At 39.3% G+C, this 20,251-nt stretch overlaps 1 protein-coding gene across 1 annotated transcript in view; it reads left to right on the top strand.

The window, feature by feature from the left end:
- ZNF277 (zinc finger protein 277) overlaps positions 1 to 20,251 on the top strand; it is a 53,733-nt gene that overhangs the window by 6,400 nt on the left and 27,082 nt on the right. Inside the window, exons 2-4 of the mRNA NM_001195469.2 lie at positions 14,364 to 14,565; positions 17,293 to 17,381; positions 19,343 to 19,425. Coding sequence (NP_001182398.2) covers positions 14,364 to 14,565; positions 17,293 to 17,381; positions 19,343 to 19,425 — 374 coding nt within the window. The remainder of the gene's footprint in view (positions 1 to 14,363; positions 14,566 to 17,292; positions 17,382 to 19,342; positions 19,426 to 20,251) is intronic.

The raw sequence follows: 20,251 nt of genomic DNA, 5'->3' as shown, positions 1-20,251 counted from the left end.
TGCTTGTTGGGTTTAGAGTCTGGCATCCTTCTCAGTTCTCTTCTTTAAAACCCCAGCCAATTCCAAATGTTTGCATACTTGTTGTGTGTCCTTGTTTGTTCCCCAACAGGGGGCTTCCTCCCCCCTGTTTCTTGAATTAAACCTCTGCATTCAATTCAGGATTCCAAGAAGTATGCCATAGATTTTAGGAAAAAGGGAGTCCTTCTGCCAGAAGGCATTATGAGCTCTTCAGAAAATCTTGACTTGATGCAAGTTAATCACTGTGAACAGACAACTAGAAATTACACCTGGAGGGTAGGTTCACTATTAAATTCTGTGAGTGCAACACAATTTATTGTAATGTGATTACCAGAATGAACCTCCTAAATGAGCATTATCTAAAAATGTTTTAAGAGCGTATTTATTATGATGTTTAATTAGAAATGTAATTTGAAATGAAAATAAGGATGTAGGGCACATGGAGGACTGGAAATTGCTAAGTTACAACTGGTTAAATAGCCCTGTATGTGCTTCTGTGTTTGAATAGTAAAAAGGCAGAATCTTTTCATGTAACCGTTGCAATAAAACCGTAGTGGTTCTTAGCCTTCCACAGGATATTTGTTAAAAATACTGAACACCTGATGACAAGTGAATATACGAGTAAAATTAAGTATCCTCTTAGATAATAATGTGTTAATTAAAAAAAACTGGATTGTATTGCTTGATAGTGCTATCTGAACTGCCCGCTATCCTGCCATAATTTTACAAATGTTTATGTTAAAATGTGCAGTGTGTTTTATCTGAAGACATAGGATGTCTTCACACCTTACTATGAATATGTAACTCACATTAGCACAAGACAAAGAATATGCTGAATTCTGCAGAAGTACCCAATAAAGGCGTGCAGGTTGGTTTTCTCCAAATTCAGAAAACTTTCATAGCTTAAATGAAGAAGAAAATAGATGGCCTTTGTCTTTGTATGGTAGAATTCCTTAAATGCCTACTAGTGGAGGTGCAGCTGCAATTAAATCTAGTAATCCAAGCCAATTCTTACCTGCTCAAGCTCAGATAAAGTCTTTAGCTCATGAACATGCTAGCAAGTATCAGATACTCTATACACTGACTAGAGCTCTCAGAGAGGTAAGCTGCTTCAAACTATCTAAGCATGTGTGTGCGGACCGCAAAACAGCTTGATTGTGATAACTTGTTTACTTGTGAACACTTTTAAGTTGTCCAAAATCTCTGCTCAAGCATTCTATTACCTGTGGTGGAGCAGTTGCTGAGCTGTAGTGAGTGATGATTACTACGTCTGCAAGCTGATAAGAGTGTATGGTAGGATAGGAGGTAAAGAATTTGAGTATTATGAGGTTGCAAACTTTAAATATTTTAACTTCATTATAGGCGAATTCTTGATTTGTCTGTCCAGACAGTTCTCATAAACTTTCTCAACCCTGCATGCTTCCTTCCATCATGTCTGTCTTGCAGACCCTGCTAGAACTCTGTGCCTGTGTGTTCTCAGTGCAACAATGATGTCAGTTACTCTCAGATTGTCTCTGGGACATCTCCTTCACATTCTCATCCATGAACACCCAGCTGACTGAAGCCAAGAGAAAAGCTTAAAAGCATCTGGATGTCTTTCTGTGGATATTTTAAAGTAGCTTTGAATGTTGCATCAGTACATGAATAAAAGAATCGCACAGTGTGGGAAGAACTATGGCACTAAAGAACTGGAGGGAAGGAAAACTTGAAGTTTTGTACAGCTTTAAAGCAAGACCATACCCCTGAACAGCTGGGCATGTAATTGTGACATGCAGCTCACCCACGTCAGTGGAATGCATAGGTGAAGATGCAGGTTCTTTGCAGAAGTGTTGTCTCCAGTCATCAATAATTACTTGAAATGAATAAAACTAGTGTCCTGTGACTTGATAGTTGTTGAATTAAATAGTATATTGTCAGTACTTTTAAAACTACATAGCCAGACTGGGACTGGACTGCCTAGGCTCTGATAGTGTGCAAACTCTTGAAAGATGCCAAACTGCTAAATAGTAAGATTGAGTAGTTTGAAGGATGTACACAGTATACCTTAAGGATATGTCAGATATTGCATAAGAATACAAACATAATGCATATGGCTATTTAAGTGATACTGTAGCATGTTAGGGAACAGCTCTGCCCTACCTGGTAGGGCAGTAGATTTGTACCCAGAGATATAAGTGATAACGCCTTTTTTACTGTACAAATGCAAAGTGCTCAAACTACTTCCTAAAGAAATAGTACCCATATTTGATGTTTTGGTTTTGGTGGGGAGCCAGGAGTGCTAAACTGAATGCTTCATTAATTTTACATGCTACATGTTATGGCAGCCAAATTGTAATTATGAAGTAAACGTAAATAATATTGTGTTTTACTTGAGTTTTCTCTTTAATTAGGAAAGATTATAGGTAATCAGTGTATGGCAGTAGCTGTGAACTTCTAAGGTTTCTGAAGTATAGGAAATGGCATACTTGCATTTCTATTATCTGATCGTTGATATCAAGGCTGGGTTTTCCAGCCTGTAATTCCATGTCTTAGTCTTCACTGCTTGTTTTCCACTTGTGTTTTGATATAGTAAACCTGTAAATGAGAAATTGTGGTAGATGTTTTGTCAGTGGCTTCGTTAGTCCAAAACTCAGACAGAAGCCATCTGTTCTTAGTCATATATTTCAGCTGGCTTTCTTAAACTTTCCATTTGATTTTTTTTGCTTCTTGTTTTCTCTGGACAATCTCTTCAAAATGGTGGGGGGGTTTTCCACATTCTTTTTTATATCTCTCATTTTTATGAATGATGGACTGTGACCATTGTGAAATGGCCCAGCTGCTTCTGGTTCATTCTGGCTCATTTAGGTGTCACTCTCCTATTTGTCATTGGTTGTTTGGTCCCTGAGGAGTGGCTGTTCCTCTTTCTTGCCCTGTATAGTAGCTTCAGGTTAAAAGCCTTTTCTTTATCAGTTTGGTGTAAAATCATTATAACTGGATATGCCATCTGTTTCAACCTCACAAGCGGGTACACTGTTGCTGTTGTACATTGACAGATAATTTGGCACAATATCAGTGGCATGGTAGATAGAAGCAATTGGTCTCTGCAACCGTATTCCATGGTTTGGTGGTTTTACTTTGGATTACATGCAATCAGCATTCCCACACCAAGCATCCTCAGCATGTGTTTCAAAGATGTCTGAGACAGTGCTCCTTGTTTTAGACCCAAGTGCCTCTGCTAGGAGCTGGAGTGCATTTTGCACTTAGCTGGACTCCAAATAAATCTAGTTAGGATGCACCAAAACTTCTCCCCAAACCAAATGAATCTGCTGAGCATCTGGAGGATGATCAAGGATGTTAGGGATGATAAGTGGCTAGAGAGCAGCTTGGCAGAAATGGATTTGGGGTTTCTGGGTGATGGCTACTTGAATATGAGCCAGTGGTATGCCCTGACATCCCGAAGGGCCAACCACATGCTTGGGTGCACCAGGCCCATCATGGCCACCAGGCGAGGGAAGGGACTATCCCCTCTGCTCTGCACTATGCAGCCTCACTTCCTGCACTGGCAGGACATAAAGCTACTGCAGAGCATCCAGAGGAAGTCTGATGATGGTGGAGGGTCTGGAGGGCAAGACATGAGAGGAGTGGCTGACGTCCCTGGGTTTTCTCAGTGCAGAACAGAGGAGCTGAGGGGCAGCCTCACGGCAGCTGCAGCTCCTTACAGGGAGTGGAGGGGCAGCACTGAGCTCTGCTGTCTGTGACAGCGACAGGGCCCGAGGAAATGGTATGGAGCTGTGTCAGGGCTGGGGGTTAGGAAAAGGTTCTACATCAGAAGACAGTGGGCATTGGAACAGGCTGCCCAGGGCAGTGGTCAGAGCACCAGGCTGCTGGAGTTCAAGAAGCATTGGGTCTCAGACATAGCGTTTGAATTTTGGGTGGTCCTGTGTGGAGCTCAGAGTTGGCCTCAGTCCCTTCAGTATCTGAAGAGGAGCTATAAAATGGAAGGGGACAGACTCTTTGGCAGGATTTGTTGTGATAGGGCAAGGGGAAATGGTTTCAAACTAAAAGAGAGGAGATTGAGATTGTATCAAAAGGAAGACTTTCTTTGCAGTAAGAGTGGTGAGGCACTGGAACAGGTTGCCCAGAGAGGTGGTGGATGTCCCGAACTTGGAGACATTCAAGGTCAGGCTGGACGGGGCTTTGAGCAACCTGATCTAGCTGCAGGTGTATCTGTTCATTGCATGAGAGTTGCACCAGATGAGCTTTAAGGGTTCCTTCCAACTCAAACAATTCTATGATCTTTGTGGGTCCCCTCTATGATTCTGTGTCTCCTGCGTGGGTCAGATCTGCTCCAACAGATGCGAGAAGAGGGAAGGGGCTGCTGAGGAGACGTGGGAAGCACAGCATGGTGCTCAGCTACAGGTCTGTGTGTGCCCCAGCAGCTTTGCAGTCCCAATGTGGGATTGCACAAGACTCATAATATGGAAACAGCAATGGTTATGAAGCAAACGCTTACAGTAATAAGTAATGTTGCTGTCACTGAAGCATCTTGCTAGCATTTGTCTTGGCCAGTGTGCCAGCACAGAATTTTATTATGACTCAGTAATGCACAAATAAATGAGATAGAGCTTTTTCTCTGAAGGATGGCATGTAACAGAAAACATCCTGCTAGAGTTTTTAATTTGATTTTGTCTTCTATGGGATGAAAATATGCAGTCTGTGTTATTACTGCGCTAATTTAATGTTGAGGAGTCTGCATGTATTTATACAGTTAACAAAATGTTGCCTGAAAAACATAAACAATTCGTATCACTAATTCTAACATTCTAATTTTGTTTCTTGAGGAAATTAACTTCAATTATTTTATCAACCCCATCTATGAGCTAGAATAACCGAAACAGTCAGTAAATGCACACCGCGCTTAAGAAGTTAAGATCTGTGTCATATGTTTAATAACTGCTTGAAGGACAAGATAAATAAGTATAATATCATGAAAAGTTTATTTCAAATTCTGGGACACAGAGTATGTTCAAATTTGATATGGCATGCTGTGAGACGTCACTGAGATCTACAAGGCATTAGAGCTCTGACTTAAAAATACTTTCTTCTGAAATTGGTTTTCAAAGATTTATTTATAAAGTGTGTAAATAGAGGATTATTTGAAATACAGTCAAGGCTTTGTTTTCCTGAGCTGAGATATCAATTAGGCTGAACTATATTGATCCACATCACTGCACATTATAATGAGCTGTCCTTTTCAGCCATTGTTTTTTCCAGTTTGAATACCAATTTATGGAGGTTTGATTCTAAAAGTAGAAACAACTTCTTTTGCAACTCTCCATCTGGAAGTGCTCCAGTTCGCTGAGAAAGCAGCAACAGTGCACAGAGTTGCTAACACGCCGTGCTTCTTCATTGTACTGATTCCTCATTTAACACAAAGAACGGTGAAGGAAGTCAGCCTTAAAGTCTTTCTGAATATTGGGAAAGCGGCAGAATAGCTGATCTCCACCAGTTGTGCCAGTATGAAACCTACAAATGTCAGGCTCCCAGAAATGGGGTTTCTTAGGATGCGCTTTGAGATTAGAATTAAGTTCTATTAGTTCTTCAAGTAGAGAAATGTAACTTTAAAAAAAAAAAACATTTTTTCCTAAATAGCTGCATTTCCCAAGGAAAAGAGTTAGAAACTCTGCAGTGCAAACAATTTAGTCAGGAGCAGGATAAAAATTCCTATCATAAGCACGTGGCATAGGAATGTTGAAAAGAGGTTTTAGATTTTTAAAGGAAAATCACACAACCTTGCCTTTATCTGCAGAAAGGAAAGCAATAATTTACAAGGATCACTGGGAAGGCCTTTTAACAGCAGGAGGAAAAAAAACTGAATCTGTGTATGATAAACGTGTTCTTGGAAATTGAATCCTGTTAGAGGAATGAGACAACTAAAAGGAGAAAAGATGAGGAAAATTCTTGTAATGAACGTTGATCAGTCTCTACTAAATAACAGTAACAAAAAAGTACAAAGTAAAGTAGTTAACACCTCATATATAGCGATGATGACATAAAAAATACCAGTCTCAGTACAGCAGTTGTTAAAGGCATGGTAAAAATCAGTTGTAGCAGTCCATACAAAGCAAGTCCATACAAAACCCCATACAAAGGGGTTAAGACCCCCTCTTTTCCTAAGAGCTAAGGTCACAATTGCATTAAAGAGAAACTAAAACAGGCCTTATTTCAAACCTGCTAATCTTTTCACAGAAGTCCGTGGAACAGTGGCAGTAGTCAGATTTGCAGGCACTCAATTTTTCATGTGAAAAAAACCTGAAATTTTAGTCTTTATATCTCAACTCTAAAACAGCATTTAATAATTCATTATAATGCCTTTGATATGTCTTGATATACTTAATAGCACACTAAACAGAAAAAAAAAAATCTGGTACTTTTTATTAGTTAGATAATGAGTACAAAACAAAAACCAAAATGATCACTTCTGTCCTTCCATTTCAAATTCTTGTGCTGGAAATTGTCTTTCTCTTCCTGGGAACTTTACTTTCGGTCTCAGGCTGCATAATTACTTCAGTAACCTTTCAAGATAGTAAGGTGAGCTTTAATCATGGCTTCTTAATCCCTGGTTTTAGAATCTAACTTGGATCTCAACTCTCCGTATCTACCTTATCATCACACTGAACAGTATAATCAATATAATTTACTTCAAATCAATATACTTTAGGTCAGTATAATTTACTTAATTTACTTCAAAAATACCTCTTTGTTGAAGTATCTTATTATTGTCTACAACCTGAAATCAGTATAGCAATTCATATCAATTGGAGTGATTAATAAATATCAATTTCCATATCAAATTTTGAAGTTTAGCATTTAAGTACAGAGAATATGTCAGGGGAGACCACTGAGTATTGATTATCACCTCAGTCATCCTGATTTGCCTTATTGCTTTTCTTATTTAAAAAAAGAAAAAGAAGAAGCAAAGACAGGCATACTGTTCTGTGTAGATGTTACAACAGTCACTGTGTATTTAAGATCTGCAGTTCTCATCTTGCCAATGCATTGAGGTGAATAACAATAGCCCACTGAATGAGATCCTTCACGTGAGTACAGTGTTTGCAGAGATAAATGTTTGTAGAACTAACCACAGAGTTCTCACTGCAAACTGCATCCAAGGCCAAAATTCAGGAAAGGAAAAGCTTTGAGAAGATCATATGACAAGAGTAAAAATAAACAAGTATTCTTGGAAGGAGAGAGCTGGAGGATGATGGCTGGGGGTGCAACTCATACATGTGCTGTGTCTGTGCTTATGAGTTGTGGGTAAGGAGCAGAGGGTAGAGTGGAAGTAAATGAGAATTATGGTTTGTGGATGAGGGAATTTGCATGAGGGAATTAAACTGAACCTGATTATGTCACAGCCCTGCACAGACTGGAGTGCTGAAGGTGTTAGGGCTGCAGAGAAGGAAGGCTTTGGTAAGGGCAATCCAGGAGAGAGTGGGCAGAGTGGGTTAGAAAGGAAGCTGCAGCAATAGGTACGGAAGGCAGGCGTGCTGAAGCTCTAGAAGGTGTTTTAGCAGTGAGAGTAATGAAAAACAGTGTTCCTTTCTCAGTGTGGCTCATAATAGCTGTGACCTGTTCTGCAAGCCTACAGCAGCACCCATAGGTGAGACTAAATCCTAAAGCATCTCCAAAGGAGTTGGGAAGAACTTACTGAATGGCAGGAGGTGTTCGGTAACACTCTGAAGGTGTTACTGAAACCAATGAGATGTCTGCTGTAGGAAGAGTCCAGAAAACAACCTTCACTGATGAAACAGCAAAGCAGAAGTTCGGTTAGTAATCATCACGTGGGTTGTAAGTATGTAATATTTGTAAGTATTGCAGCTGCAGTCCAGGAAAGGTGGAAAAATTAGGTAAACCTACATTCTTTTCCTTGTTTTGCTATGAGTAAGAATTGGCTTTGCACTTCATTTGTCTAGCAAACACAAATACTGAAGTGGTGCTACCATTTCACCCTATAGGCATTCTGCAAACAGAAATGGTACTAATTTTGTTAAACAACAGTGGTAACAAATCAGAGTAGCTCGAAAGGATATAAGAGAAACGTTCAAAAATTCTTTCTGAATTAGATATGAATGTTATTTCATGTTTGTGACAAAGGTATCAAACATTTAGTTAAGCCAAAGTGAGTCCATGCTGTTCACCCAGAAATGAGGCATTGTGTGGCTCTGAGCTTGCACAGGATTTGTCTGTAACATGTGAAGTATTTATAAATGGCGTATTAACATTGGCGCTTAAATATTGTTATGAATACTTATTAGGGTCACTTTCATCTGTGTCTGCGCACACGTATGTGTGTCCCTCTCAGTGTGAGTGGAGTACTTTTGCTCTGGTGGTTTTTTGTTATTCATGCAAGGTTTTGTCTTCCAGGGCTCAAGCTGAGAGATGACCAGCACTGGCATATACCTGTTGGTGAACTAGGCAATCATGTAGCCTATTATTTAAACATGATCTCACTGGCAGGCAGATTGGTTCTGTTTTATTAAAATTCCAACACTTCACATTTTTATTAATCACTTTCCCACTTCTTCTATTCACTTGTATTCCGATGCCTCTACGCCGGTACCCATAGCAACACTTGTTAATGCTAATGAAACTGCAACATCCTAAGCTCCCCGACAGAGCAGCCCTGTTAAATATGGCTATTTAGCACAGTTGTATTTCTGTTAGTTCCAGCTCCCAGCAGACACCTGCTCTATAGAAACCCAATCCTGTGATACTGGGATTTGGTAACTTACAGCTTTTTCTTAGAGCTGTCATTCTACTGGAGTAAAAAGCTCACATTCCCTGACAGTGGATGCTACGGAATCTATACAGTTTCTGTAAAACTGGCAAGGTTTAGCTGTATGATTAAGTACGCTTTTGAAGTGCTCATTTGCATTCAATGAAAAACCACACAGAGCTGAGGCTGACTGATCTTGGGGGAAGCCATGGGATGCGTTGTCTCCTACCCACATGGGCATTTTAACTAAATATCATCTATAGCGTGTTAACGAGCAGAAGTAACAGCTAAGTAATTCCTCATGAACTCAGACTGAATGATAATTGAACTTAATAGAAGTACTTGAGTGCCTTAATACGCAAAGCGAGGAAATTGTTGTGTGTATTGATTCTTCCTTCACCAAGGCACATATTTGCATGTAGTAGTTGTGAGAATGATGACAGGGTGGTTTATTTCCTTTATTCTGAGTTTTGTTTTTGAATACTGTTTATTGGGCAAGTCATTAGTCATCCATCTTTCATACTTCTGGAAACAATGGAAAAATCCTGTAATCAGTAAAAAATCGCTTCCAAGAATACAACCACAAATTAGGGAATGCCACAGTGCCAGCAAATACATCTTGCAGTGCCAAGGTTGCAGAAGAGGAAGGCTGTCATGTGTCTATTTCAAGTAGCAAGCCAGTGCTTCTTGATACTCATTTCTATCATAGCTCAAGAAAGCTTGAATACCAGACAAAGCTTTATACCTACTCCTTCTAGAAGAATTTGGAATGCAGCACTGTTTTGTGCAGAACTGAATTTAAGAATACAGCTCAGCTCCCTAATGTGGGGGGGCTGATTACTTTGGGAACTAAATAGTTTTGCCATGTAATCAGTGTAAGCTTGGGGGAGGGTTCCCAGCCTTTCTGCCTTCCAGTAGGCATCTGCTGTGCTGTTGTTACAGTGTGCCAGGTTTGCTCTGCGCCTTTGTTTTCCTGTCATTTTTGCTCCCCTTTGTTCTTTACGTGTCGGAAACCTTCCATTTTTTACTCACTGTTTAGATTCATTTATTTGCCTCTGTATCTTTGTTACATTCGTTTTTGGTTTAAGATCATTTAAAGTTCTCCTGCTAATCTCCACCTAATATTAACCAGCAGTATTAATGAGATAATAAACCAGACTTGTTGGTAATGACTTGATTCATTCAGCTACTGGATTTAATTAGGAAGACACTTAACATTCCAGCAGATGTTCTTATCTTGTTTCATTGTCCTTGCATTACCAGCAGTGGGCTTGTAAATATATACTGTACATGACTGTATTTACACAATATGCTATTCAACTTGAAGCCTTGTTGTTGTGCCATGAATTGCAAGAAATTACCTGAAACTTCAAAATCTCCTTCTTAAGTATATTTGCACAAATTCCTCTGTCGTTTAATTTCTTAGAATGCTCACGGTCTTGAATTTTCACAGTATTCTTTGTCTAATAAAAAATATGCTTATTCTTCATAAAAGAAGTGTGATTTCTTCTTTCCTAGTTACCCCTGCATTCTAGTCCCATAATTGTCATTCCTCTTCTTCCAGTGGCAAATTTTCCCAAGGAAGGGTCTGAGTTCAGCATTCCCTGCAGTCTCATTTGGGAGCTCCTCCCTGGGCTTGCTGAGTGCCTCCTGCAGGTATCTGCATCTGCAGGTATCCTCTCCCTGAGATCTGGCACTTGAATGCAGCCCAGGTCCAAGCCATGTCCGTTAGCCGTGGGAACAGTGGGGCTTTGTTGTTGATCCGAATGCTGTCTCGCTGGAGAATGTGCTTTATGCAGCTGTGTTGAACTTCTCCCCACATGCAGTTAAGATACGTAGCTCTGATGTGCGACCAAAAAGAACAGAGCGGGACAGACGTTAGTGCATTTGGTGACTCAGGTGTGCCTGCACTGAGAGCAGTGGGTTTTGCATCCCATGCCGAATGCTACTGTTAGGAAGCACAGCAATGAAGTCATAGTACTTTCTTTTCCTTTGTGTGCAATCCTTTTCAAGGAATCTCATAAACTTTATAAGGCATGCTTATGGTACAATTACACAGAACAGCTAAGGCTGTTAAGCAGCTTGCCACCATGAGAGCAGGAAAGTCCCAATTCATCTCAGTGCTTCCAGCTGCGTGCTCCTCAGCTTGCTTGTGCCCTTACTGGACTCTTCTCTGAGCATTTTCAGTGTTACTGTGTGAAAATAAAGAAGTGAGTAGTTCTGTCTGGTTAGAGAGCTGAGTCGACTCAGCAAAGGACTTGGCAAGTATAGGAGGCAGCACAAGCAATGGGGCAGATGTGGTTAGCGGTGGCAAGATCAGGTGCAGGAAGATGGGATAGCAGGGCATCCCATCCCTCGGTGGTTAAACCGTCTCCTAGAAACATCTCTCACAAGTGACCTTTAAATGCACAAATCTTTCCTTGCTTTTCTTTCTGCTATTCAGATCTATTGTATTGGCTATAAAATTGCACGGCATATTACTTTGTGATAATTGCATGTGATTGTGCAGATAGAGTACATTGCCTGTATTGCAAAAGTCTTTATTGTGCCTTTGTGGGCATAACGTTTACTTAATGTGCAAACCAACATTAGTTTTGAGTTGAGAACAACCGTATTTAAAACTAAAAATGTTTCAGTATGGAAAATGAATCCATTTTGAGCTTGTTGCTTCATTAGCTGTGAAGGTTAACTAGTCTGTATTTAACAACACTTAAAGTAAAGACATGATTTCTCTAATGGGCAGCCTTCTTTCATTTTCCTTTATCATTGTTTAAATGGTATATAGAGTGTGCAGTGTGCAGGAAGCAAGATTATGTCGTACAACTATCATGTGCATACCTGTAACAAAAAGTAGGGCCTCTTCCAGTTTTGAAAGTAATTTGTGGAATCCAAATCCTTTTCTATTCTGGCTCATTGTCAAATGCCTTTAAAGTGTTCATTTTATTTTTCCCTGAAGAATAGAGTATACCGTTTAGTCTTTGTTTTCAGAGAATATATTCCTGTAGTCTTTTATTTCTAGTAATTTACATTTTTAGCACAGAATTAGCTGTAAAAGACTACAATTTTATCTGTCATTGTTAAAGGTTGAACAACATGATGTCAGCTGTCAGCTGTCAATTCTGTAAATGAGAGAGGGGTTTTCTCAGCTCCTGACTAAGGTGGACTTGGCGTGAAGTCTTTGGAGTACCTACTTACATAACAGCCATGCTGGTTTTGCATTAAGCAGAGGAGGAAAACTCAGAGGTGAAGGGATGATTTGGCAGAAACTTGATGGAGGGATTTTACAGAGAACTCTGTACTGTGCTGTTCACCACAGGCACAAATAAGAAGGGAATTACGTGATGCATTTTTGCTGTTACTTTGTTTTCCAAGTTATAAGCAACAGGGCCAACTGAGGCACTGCGGAAGAATCTCCTGGTATTTGAATGAACTGAACAACAAAAATGCTCTTCGGTGTTAACAAATGAGGAATAATACACTTGGGAGTGAACACAAAGGGCTTGTCCACTGTCGTGTATGTTAATACGTGATCTACTTTTCTGAAACTTTCTGAGAATTGAATGGTTAAGAATGGTCCTAAAAGCAAGCAACGTGCTTGGAAAAGAAAAGAAATAGAGAAGAGACTGAGCAAAAGCTGCACTGATTCAGAAATCCGTGTTCTTCCATTCGTTTTTTCTCACTCCTCCCCCCAAATAAAGACGGTGGAGTAGAACAGGCAAGAGCTGAACAAGGGCAGCAAGGAGTGAATGACCGTGAGGAGAATGTGAAGTGCTGCTACAGGTTTGGATAGGTGTTAACAGAAAGACAGTTTCCAAAAGTGCTGAAACAAACCCGTGAAAGAAAAATCTGCTAAGAGCTGTTAGACTGAGGCACAGGCATAGCTTAAACTCTGCACCCTCAGATTTCTGTAAGGTTCTGCTATCTGTGTGATCGCTGTTGTTTTGCCCTGTTTTCCCAAGGCATTTGCTTCCCACTGCTGTCAGACAGGGTACAGGCACTGGATGGATGCTTAATCTAACCCTGTGAAGTCAGTGTCGTGGCAGTAGATTCTGTGAGAAGCTCGCAGCTTTTCACTCATTTTCCTGTGACTGTATGTGAGAAGTGCATTCCAGTGCATCCCTCCCTCCCTGCTAAGCCCTCATCTGTTCTTCAGAGTTCAGCAGCTTCTCTCCAGTGCCTGTGACCACTTGGCTCAAAACGTAGCATCAAAATTAGCTGCTTTTGCAGAGATTTTGATAATACGAGTAGATGTATTTGTTCTATTTTGATGTTTGTGTTATGTGCTAATCCATTAACTTCTGTGCTAAAGGCTGTGGCCTTTGTTCTGCTCTGTACATTTATGCCCTTGTTCAGTGTTCTCTTGCAGCAGATGAACACAAAGGTATTTTCGTGGATTCTTTTTTACTTTGCCTTCTCCTGTAAGTGCCTTTGAAATAAATTGCATAAGCTTTGAAATAAATTGTGTAAGCTTCTTCAGTTGCCACACCAGTCCAGCAGTCGATATTTAAGTAATTCTCTTTCAGTATTAGCCACACTCTTTGGGCATCAGTACTTCACCCCGGTTTATTCCTGCTGTCACTCACCTCTGCACTGAAAGATTAACAGATCTGTTCTCCAAGTCCAATTCTTCAGGTCCAAACAATTGCTTCTCCCTAGTACTCATGCTGAGTAACTGCATCAGCTCCTTGTGTGTGTCACATAGAAATTCCTGCCTTACACACCTGTCTCTTGAAAGTCAGTTTGATGAGGCAGACAGGCTTTTGTTTATTTGGACTTCTGAATGTTCAAATAGGTCATTGCAAGAGATCTACACCAAAAATGAGCAGAAAGCACTCTAGGTGCTTACTGGGCAGAGCTGAATTGGCTGGCAGAGTATCTGCTTAGTTCTCTTGGCATCGTTAAGAGTCAGCAAATACAAAGGAAATTAAGTTGCTCTACTTTTCACTGTAAACACATTTTAATGACGCTTCAGGCTATAAACCATTACTGTAAGAATGCAGAAAACCTAGAATCTTGCAGCTAAAAAGTTCTGCTTAGAAATGCTGACCCTTTTGATAGGATTGCTGTATCGTTTAGAGTAGCAGCTGCTGTTCTTAAAATAGGAAAAATTGGAACAATTTATACAATCCCAGTGTAATAAAGAAATGTCTGGGGGAAGGGAATAAGCTGAAGTGCAGGTAAAGCTAGCAGAGGAGGAATGTTGGGAGCAGCTGTATTGCTGCAGGTAACTCTGTGTGCTGTGCAGTACCATTGCTCCATGCTGTGCAGTTTTACAAGGTAAACGGAATTTGGTGTATCGTGCCCATCAGTCTTCTGCCAGCACACTGCCTTGCCAGAGTGTTTTATATTTTCATATGGCATAAGTAGAAGCCTTAATGGTTGTGCGGGTCAGATTTTGTATTCCACAAAAGCAGCATAGAACTGAAGAAGCTGTATTTGCTATGTTTTTGTACCCTCTTCCCCTTGTGGCTCCTAGCAGCTCCTGCTTACCTCTATCCCCATCAGGCAGCAGGCAGCACACACTGCAACTGAAAATTTGTCACTTAGTCCAAGCTAATTTAATTATTTTTTTAATTTGTCTTAAACACAGAGTGTATTTTGGAGCCTCTGTCTCTGCCAGAAAGTCCAGCAAGTCCCGATGGTGTTGCTACTGTAGAGAGTTCTCCCTCTGTGCCTTGCATTTTCTGTGAAGAATGCTATGTCTTAGCAGAACAAAACCAGCTCCTGAAGCACATGATAATTGAACACAAGCTCGTCATTGCAGATGTGAAACTAGTTGCGGATTTTAAAAGGTATGGGATGTATTGCTTATACTAGATGTGTATGTGATAGTATATAAAGCTTCAGAAAACAAGAGACTGTCTTTCTAGAATATTTGTTTTACAGTGGACTGTTCTATGGTTGCAACACAGGGCAATTCCTCCATTAGAAATTCTTTGTCATATCCTACGGTCTTCTCAGCTCATGTTACTAACCTGCAAGCCAGAGAGCTGTTTGGTTCATAAAGCACACTCTAGACAATCAATTCTTCCTTTTTTTTTTCTTTCTTTTTTTTTTTTTTTTTTTTTTTTTTGTCTTATTTGTATAGGACAGGATTATTTCTAGCGCTATATGATGTCCTAAAGCTGTACTGTGTCCAGAAGCTGCTCAGCACATGAGCTTCCACATTCTGGGGTGAAATTCATTTGCTCTATCTTAGGGATGCCAGTATTTCCCCACAGAAATCACATTTAATCCTTAACTGTACTTCACAGGTCTGTGATCGACATGTAACTGTGACTCCTACAGCTGTGTCACTGATCACCTCAGCAAGATCATTTGGCTTGCTTTCTTTTAATGTCCTTCAGGAGCTGGCACAGCCCCACTTGGCTTGTGATTTCAGAGACTGGGCACTTGCTTAGCATTTTCCTTCCACACACAACAATGTATGGTCCTGTCAGTAAGCTAGACAGTACCTACCAATTTGTAGCTAGCCCTGTTGCAGTGTTTAGATGTTAGATGGCTGATTTCTTAACTAGAAGGAGTTTTCTGGTAGGTCTTCTGTGACAAGTTACTCAGCCAAAGACAGTAATCTGTGTCTAACCTTCAAGATGCAAAAAAATTAAATATTAGGATGAAAGTTGGGAAGATAAAAGCCATATAAATCCTTATTCCGACGTATGAGTTTAACATTGCTTAAAATTGAAGACTGATGCTTGTTTTTGTTTGGTTTTGTGCTGAAAGCAGCAGAACAAGAATTCAGTGTTCTTTGGAGATAATGCTGTTTTCCTCAAATAAATAAAGGGATCAGAACTGCTCAGTAATGGAATGCCAGTTTAAGTGCGCTTGGGGGATTATTCTGGGTTACTAAAAAAGTATTTTAAAACCACCTCTTCAAGAAAATGTCAATTTAGATTTTTCTTTTTTTCTGTTAATGCAATTGGAAGGTATCCAAATGTCCAAATGTTATAGAAAATGGCCCCAGGATGTGAAGTCATAGAGTTGTTACTCTGAAGTATGTCTTCTCTTCTTTGCTGCACCAATTATTAGCAAATTAGTCTAATACTGTGAACAAAAAGGCAAGTATAATCTAAGGTGTTTAACTGAAGTGTAGAAATTAAGGGAAATAAATACAAATACATAACATTATGTATACGTAATATATTCAGCGATGAGTTACAACCAGTCTTAGTTATGCATTTATTGACAGAACAACAGGAGCTGAAGGGTCCAGAGAAGAGCAATGCTAATGTACAACTTTTTCTTAAGCTTGGAAAAATAAACATAAGTTGGCATTAGGAGAAGGGGTAGAAATGAGGGGACTAAGCTTTCAACACATGCATGATGTAGAGGTCACTGACCACTTATTCTCTCTAGCTGGAAGTGTGACAAGGTATTGGCTTTTTCTGAGCATCAGTTCTTTGAGTTACGTTGCAGTCTTATAATAGCAAGTTGCTTAAGAGTAAGCTTCATGGCACAGAAATTACAGTGTGATGGGTCTGTCTAAATGGTGTTTGCTTATTTCACTACAGGGGACAGATTAGGTGACATCTTGAAATCCTTTTGCACGTTTATGACCTAAAAACTCCAGGAGTCTTTATGATGGCATGTCAGTAGGAAACAGCCATTGAATAGCTAGCCTTTACCTGATCAACTTGGTCACGATTAATGTCATGCACCGGTCATAATATAAATGTAAACATGCACTTAAGCATTTCCCAATTCATTATTATTATTATAAAACTCTGAATATAAGCACAAGGGCTGCTTTACTCCTTTCATCATAGAACTGAGTATGTAATGATTTTATTTTATTTTTTGTTAGACAGTAGCTTCTATTTCAATGAGAGCCTAATCTCTAATGGGGTCTGTTAATGGTGCTGTAACAAACTCTGATAGTGCAGGCATGCTTTTAAAACAACTATTGATGGGTTAAACTTTCAAGATGTGTTTAGAGCCTTCCTTATTCTGTCTGCTACCCCACCCCCTGCTGCTTGGGGACTTCGTTTTTCTGTCTTCCTAGTTGTCTGCCAAGCTACAGCTTTCACTAACTCCACAGGAGACCTGCCAAGACATCACTTTTGACAAGCTGGTGTTTTTACTGAGTTTCAGATACTTGCCTGCATCTTACAGAACACCAGCCTCAATATTTTGTGAATTTGAGAGTACTCTGTGGTATATCTTTTCAGTAAAGATGCACCTGAATGGCATATCTGTCTGAAGATATGAATAGGTCACAGTGTTCGTGTAAAACTAAATGTAAGTCTTTCATTTTGACAGGGTAGTTCAACCCAGGTTTAATGAAGCTGAGTAAATTTAATGATTTGGAAAACCAGATTAGAGGAGGAAAATACTGAGAGGAATTAAAGGGAAAAAAAAGCAAAAAAAAAAAAAAAAAAAAAAAAAAAAAAAAAAAAACCCAAAACTCCACCAAGATCTCTAAGAATTTAGAGAATGAAAGACATGAGAGCAAATCAGCTGTTTATTAAACCTCTTTCATTCCTCTTTCTTCACTAATCACCTCTCCCTTATTTGTAAAGATACGTCTTATATTGGAAGAAGAGGTTTGCAGAACAGCCTGTCACAGACTTTTGTAGTGTGATAAGAACAAACTCAGAAGCTCCCTTAGGTAAGTGTGCTGCTTATTTACTTTCCGCCAGGTCACATGATGATGACATGCTTTGATGCAGTCAGATGTGAAGTATCCTGACACTAGGTCAGAATACCACTGAAATCAACTGCATATTTAACTGTTACTCTTTTGAAGGATTGCAATATGCTTCAATACTGTGCTAATTAAGGATTAACTCAACTCCAGGCTTTAAACACTGCCAAATGGGGGCCAGTTGCACATCAAGGCCTAGAAGCAGTGCTGATCCTCATCATGGCTGGGGAGGCCTTGGTACCTACTGTATAAATAATCTCTGACTGTCCCGGAAATGTGGAGAAATATTCACAGGGAACTGTCCTCCCAAATTCACCCTGCTCACCACTATTGGCTCGTTCCACTAGCTTCTCCTACGCAGCAGGGCCACAGTCACACTTCCTTTCCCCTGTTCCTCAGCTTATTACCCCAGAAATGTTAAGAGAAAATCCCTTCACATAGGGGTACAAGGCCTACAATTTTCTGCACTGTAACGCAAGACCAGGACTGTACTTCACAGCTCTGGCCCTGTTTGACAATCCACGGTAAGGACAGAGGCTGACTGTACAAAAGAAGTTTTTCTCAGAAGTAGACCCAAACTTATTAAATGTGGGAATAGATTTCCTGTTGTGAACTTCACACCTTCTGTTCTAGGTATATGTGTTTCTTTGGCTTCCCATTTTGTAACAGAAATACATAATTTACCTAAAAGCAGATAGGAGGACATTAGGGCTTTTCTGCATCTTTAATACTCTATGGAGAGCTCATAAGAGAGGAAAAATGCATGAAAGCAGTGCCAGAGATGGGTGGAAATAAAGTGTTTTAATTGAAATGCACTTTAAGAAAATGATCCTAGAAAATGTGGAAATCACTTGGAAGACTGTAATTACCTTTATCTCACACATGAATAATTTTGCTGCTGAAATTTTAACACTTACCACTCAATCTGAAAATTGTGGATCAAGCACCTGAAGGCCAGGCCTTGCCACAACTGTAATCCAGCAGTAGCCCTTCCAGAGAATAATGGGAATATTTTGTTAATTTTAATGATGAGCTCCTTGAAATGTAATATCTTAGAAATCAGGAGTTTTGTCTTATTTCATATGGGGTTCTGTGTAAAAAGATGGGGAAGTCTGAAATCTACTAAGTTTTAGATGGTGAAAAACTTATTAGTGGTTCAGCCCACTAACCACATAACTCTTTGATTAATAAATTAGTAACTTTCATATGCAAAATATTTTTGTAAATGTTTATGTAATTCTTATGTGCTAAGTAGTTTTAAGGTAGTTCATTCAAATAAGATTTATTTTAATATTAAATTCAATATGGACATAGTAAAATGTTTAGTAAACATAAACTGTACATATTTAAACATAAAATATGTATTTTAAAATGTCAGTATATGTTATTAAACAGTTGTGATATATGCTTGCAGATGGAATGTGATCTGACCATAAAAGGTGATGTTGGCAGGGCAGACTATGCCAAATAATAACCACTGCAAATTGATAATTATTTGGAAAATAAGTGAAAAATCCCACATGAAAAATAGAGTTAAAAGTCATTTCATTTTTCTTTCATGCTGACTTTATACTGTGACTAATATCAGTGATTAAAATTACTTTATGTCTCCAGAAGAACCAACATAAAAGCAAATAAAGATGGTAGTGTGGAGAACCTCTGCAAGACATCTGTCTTTATACTGTGATATAAACGGTGTAAATTCAATTCAGTTCATACACATATAGATAATGGCTGATATAAGGTTTTCCTAGTAATTGTGTACAAATATTTAAGCATGTTTCATTAAATTATGTAATTAAAATAGCTGACTTTTATAGATTTAAAAAGTCATTGCATCTGAGATTTAATTGACTATATACCACAAATGCTCAAAACTGCAGCAACCTCTCATGCCTTACCCATACTTCCTGATTTCTTAACAGAAGAACAGGACAATTATTTTCTTCTTTGTGACGTCTTACCAGAAGACAGATTACTTAGAGAACAGCTTCAGCAAAAGAGACTGGTAAGAAATTACACTTACTTCCTTTTTAAGGTAAACAGTTCCATTGTATAATATATGGGAATGCAGAGGGTGTTTTAAAGTTAAAGCATTTTTTGTTAAACTGCAAAATGATCTTTTTTTTTTCTTAGTTCATTTCCTTAGCTGCTACAGAGGAGCACAGAAACTCCTTGTTTATAGATTTTTTTCTGTGGAATAAATTCACAGGTTGTATGTCAGTGTTCCACAGGAGTGGAAAATATGCCCAGCGCACAAGAAAAGGCTGAGTGTGCTGAATGTTCTACTTCTTGAAAGAATCTGCAGTGCACTGACACACTATCTGTTGTATATTCATTTACATCTAGGGAAGTTAGCAAAATAAAACTCAGTGTGTAATACTGTGAAATGGGAAGGTGATACTTAAAAAATATTAAAGCAAATTGTTTTTGTGCATTGAAATGCTTTGACTCAAATTGTTTTAATTCACACTCACATACTCCCCTGCACCAAGATGCATGATTGGAGGAATTCTGGCCAGGATCACTTCTTACAGCTATTGAGTCCTCATGAAACCGTCTGGAGTTCTTGCCTGGTGATGACAACCTAGTCCCTTGAACAGATCTCTCGTATCTTAGGAGTTATCAGTTTTGATTGGGTGATCCTTTGGTTTAGGCTCTCACTGACTTCAGCTTCCATAACCCTTAGTCCAGGTTGCTGATCACTGTTCTGTCTTGTTTTGTCTTCTTGTTTGAAAAATGTAGTCTGTTTTGCTCCTTAGGCTAACTTAAAACAAATCTTCTGTGATTGCATGGATGAGCAAGGAGCTCATGGATAAACTCAAAGGGAAGAA

Source organism: Gallus gallus, chromosome 1 (assembly GCF_016699485.2).
Source record: "Gallus gallus isolate bGalGal1 chromosome 1, bGalGal1.mat.broiler.GRCg7b, whole genome shotgun sequence".
Lineage (NCBI taxonomy): Eukaryota > Metazoa > Chordata > Aves > Galliformes > Phasianidae > Gallus > Gallus gallus.
The sequence above is the reverse complement of the archived record's forward strand: the minus strand, read 5'-3'. Positions and strand labels throughout refer to the sequence as shown.